Genomic DNA, 4,150 nt, shown 5'->3' with positions numbered 1-4,150 from the left:
CAGTCCCAATAGTTTCAGTGGGTGGGGTGGGTGGGTTATCTGTCAATCCACAGTGTTACAGTACACCACCACCACCACCACCAACAGGCTAATGAAGCCTACATGGGCAACACGGCAACCACAGTCATACGTACTGTACATCTTCATATTCATGATTAATCAATTCATGACGGCCCAAAAGTTCAGGAAGACTCGTGGCCTAGGCACTATGCGTTACTTTGACACACATATAATATGTACACACATACACACACACACACACACACACACACACACACACACACACACACACACTCACACACACACATAAGTAACATAAGACATCAGTTTAAACAGCAGATATAAAACCATAGTTCTTTGGTTACCCCTGACGACGTATCACAGTGACTTCGATAACAAATCCGGATATCAGTGAGTTATCAACAGTAGTACATTCTCGATCCACACACCCCAGATGACAACCCTCTGTTACCATTACAGGAAGATCTGGTGTCTGAACATAAATATGAGCTGCTGAGCTGATTCAATGATACTAACGTTAGAAAAACACATGTAGGTAATGTCTCTCCATCTAGAGGCTCTCAAGCTAAAATAACGCAGTAGAAAACTTGACTTTCAGTGAACAACGATATTGAACAACGATATGCCTTTATAAAACACACGGGTCAGATGGGCTAAAGGGAAAGCAGACGTTTATACTGACAGACAGAACATGTCTGATCTAGTGGAACAGAAGGGTGGATGGTGAGATTGAGAGAAGAGGAGCTGGTTCTGTTGAGCACTGACAGCTGGCCCTGGTCTAGTAGGAACTGTTCTGGATCTGGCCCTGGTCTAGTAGGAACTGTTCTGGATCTGGCCCTGGTCTAGTAGGAACTGTTCTGGATCTGGCCCTGGTCTAGTAGGAACTGTTCTGGATCTGGCCCTGGTCTAGTAGGAACTGTTCTGGATCTGGTCCTGGTCTAACAGGCCCTGTTCTAGATCTGGCCCTGGTCTAGTAGGAACTGTTCTGGATCTGGCCCTGGTCTAACAGGCCCTGTTCTGGATCTGGCCCTGGTCTAGTAGGAACTGTTCTGGATCTGGGCCTGGTCTAGTAGGAACTGTTCTGGATCTGGCCCTGGTCTAGTAGGAACTGTTCTGGATCTGGCCCTGGTCTAGTAGGAACTGTTCTGGATCTGGCCCTGGTCTAACAGGCCCTGTTCTAGATCTGGCCCTGGTCTAGTAGGAACTGTTCTGGATCTGGCCCTGGTCTAACAGGCCCTGTTCTGGATCTGGCCCTGGTCTAGTAGGAACTGTTCTGGATCTGGCCCTGGTCTAGTAGGAACTGTTCTGGATCTGGGCCTGGTCTAGTAGGAACTGTTCTGGATCTGGGCCTGGTCTAGTAGGAACTGTTCTGGATCTGGGCCTGGTCTAGCAGGAACTGTTCTGGATCTGGGCCTGGTCTAGAAGGCCCTGTTCTGGATCTGGGCCAGGTCTAGTAGGAACTGTTCTGGATCTGGGGACCCCCTTTAGGTGATAGTCCTGGGTGGAGAGTAACTTTCCCAAATTTCCCAGGATTTCCAGAAATCCTAGTTGGAGGATTCTGGAGTTCCTGCTGATTCCAGGAATCTTCCAACCGGGATTCCTGGAAAGACTGGGAATTTGGGGAGTTTTGTGAATTTTATCAGACCAGGGGCTGGGGGTCTGTGGTGTCCATGGAGGGGGGTCCTCTAGTGAGACAGGAGGGCTTGACGAACACCCCGTAGCCTGGAGGACAGCGGAAGTAAACCCTCCCCTGGACTGTCCCGTTGTGCTTGCCTGGATAGTGGAGACAGAGGGGGTATTCAGGGGTCATGTGTCACATTCACAATACATTTCAAACACCTAATAGGTTCCTCACAGGTCCCATTAAGGTCAGTTAAGTATTGACAGAGCACCAGCACTCTAAGAGTGTGTCCCAAATGACAGTCTCACCCTACATAGTGCCCTACTTTTGACCATAGCACTATGGATGCACCCAAAAGCAGTGCACTATAGTATATAGGGAATATGGTACTATTTGGGACGCATCCCATTACATCATTATTACACATAACATCATTTGATAAATAAACAGCCACTCACCCACAGCCAGGTCCAGCTGCACACCGACCCAGATCCCCTTGGCGAACTCCACCCCCCCGACGTAGTGCACTGTGCCACTCCTCTTCCCCACCCATACCTGCTCCCCGGGAGCCATCCAGTCAGGCAGCTGGGCCACCGGAGAACCAGAGCCAGAGCCCTCGTCCCCGCTAGAGGAGTCCCCAGAGGCCTCAGTGCTGCTGGGGTTGGGGCTGGGGCAGCTAGGGCTGGGACAGGGGCTCCCTGGAGGTAGGTCTCCCTGGATCGGCTCCTGGATCTGGGGCTCTCCTCCTGCTAGCTGGCCTGGGGGGCTGGAGGGGGGTGGGCAGGGTACGGCTACGCTGCTGACACACGGTTTGCCGTTGTGGAGGTGGGAGTGGTTCTGAGGGAGCGGGGCGTTACCGGGGTGAGATGTATGTTGTTGTTGTTGTTGTTGTTGTGTGTTGATGACGACCGCGTGTTTGTCAGAGACCTCTTTCTTCTTCTCTTGTTGGACAGGGGATTTGTGTGGTGCGTCCCCAGGCTGCCATCCTTCCTGGAAGTGTCCCAGCTCACCCAGATCCCCCATGCCGTCGTCGGCCCCCTTGAAGTCTGTAAACTCCTGGCTGACGCTGAGGACACACCTGTGGGGCAGCGGAGAGGGCTGCTGCTCCGAGCAGTTAGGAATACTGACAGGGGAGGTGGTGGTTTGGGGGGTGGGGAGGGTCTGGGTGTCACCCCACGGCGAGGCACCTCTGGTCTGGGTGCAGTCGAAGGAGGGGGTCTCGTGGGGGTGGAGGTGGTGGGTGTCCCGGTCAGAGTCATTCCTCTCTTGAGCCATCGCGGAGGCGCTGAGCTGGTCGGAGCTGTCGCTGGCGCCGAAGGGCACGTCAGAGAGCGTGGCATCCGAGGCACTGTGGGAGAAGTAACCGCTGGTGCAGCTGCTGGCGGTGGGGCTCCGTGGAGCCACCTCTTTATCCCGCCCTCCCCGACCCCCCCTCAGCTCTCCCCTGCCCCCCGCCACACACACTACCCCCTCCTGGGTCTCCAGGGTAGCGTTGTACACCTCAAAGTTGGCAAAGTCCTCTGGGATGTAGGACTGGAAGCTGTGGAAGTGCTGAGGGCCCATGCCAAAACTCAGGGCCATTTCCATGTCTGCCTCCTCCTCAGAGTCCTGGGAGAGACATCACACAGAGACAGACAGAGACAGGACAGACACCAGAAAGAGAGAGACAGAGACAGGACAGACATCACACAGAGACAGACAGAGGACAGACACCACAGAGAGACAGACATAGGACAGACAGACAGAGACAGGACAGACACCAGACAGAGACAGATAGAGACAGGACAGACACCAGACAGAGACAGACAGAGGACAGACACCACAGAGAGACAGACATAGGACAGACAGACAGAGACAGGACAGACACCAGACAGAGACAGATAGAGACAGGACAGACACCAGACAGAGACAGACAGAGGACAGACACCACAGAGAGACAGACATAGGACAGACAGACAGAGACAGGACAGACACCACACATAGACAGACAGAGGACAGACACCACACAGAGACAGACAGAGGACAGACACCACACAGAGACAGACAGAGGACAGACACCACACAGAGACAGACAGAGGACAGACACCACACAGAGACAGACAGAGGACAGACACCACACAGAGACAGACAGAGGACAGACACCACACCGAGACAGACAGAGGACAGACACCACACAGGGACAAAGTCAGATACTGTTTCTTTCTGCAGGGAGCCTATCTGTGGAGGCTGGTGAGGGGAAACTCAACAACGGCTGGAATGGATTGAATGGAATCAAAGACCTGTTTGATATGTTTGATGCCATTCAATGTTTTTCATTCCAGCTGTTACAAAGAGCCCTCTTCTGATTTAATGTGTCACCAGCCACCACTGGAGCCTATGTCTACCTATTACAGGATATTAAAATGCATTGAGGACAGTGACCGTAACGATGGATGGAGTGTTGGTTGGTTGAGATGATGTTGGAAGATGGGGGCGGAAACATGAGCTGATGACATCATGCACTTCATA

At 52.8% G+C, this 4,150-nt stretch overlaps 1 protein-coding gene across 1 annotated transcript in view; it reads right to left on the bottom strand.

Annotated features, from left to right (window-relative positions):
- Nucleotides 1-345: 345 nt before the first annotated feature.
- LOC311139281 (kinesin-like protein KIF13A) overlaps nucleotides 346-4,150 on the bottom strand; it is a gene marked incomplete at its 5' end in the record, with an annotated part of 125,731 nt that continues 121,926 nt past the window's right edge. Inside the window, 2 exons of the mRNA XM_084174167.1 lie at nucleotides 346-1,794; nucleotides 2,101-3,250. Of these exons, the coding sequence (XP_084030293.1) occupies nucleotides 1,661-1,794; nucleotides 2,101-3,250 (1,284 nt within the window). The 3' untranslated portion in view covers nucleotides 346-1,660. The remainder of the gene's footprint in view (nucleotides 1,795-2,100; nucleotides 3,251-4,150) is intronic.

The sequence above is a fragment of the Coregonus lavaretus genome (assembly GCF_964263955.1).
Source record: "Coregonus lavaretus genome assembly, chromosome: 13".
NCBI lineage: Eukaryota > Metazoa > Chordata > Actinopteri > Salmoniformes > Salmonidae > Coregonus > Coregonus lavaretus.
The sequence above is the reverse complement of the archived record's forward strand: the minus strand, read 5'-3'. Positions and strand labels throughout refer to the sequence as shown.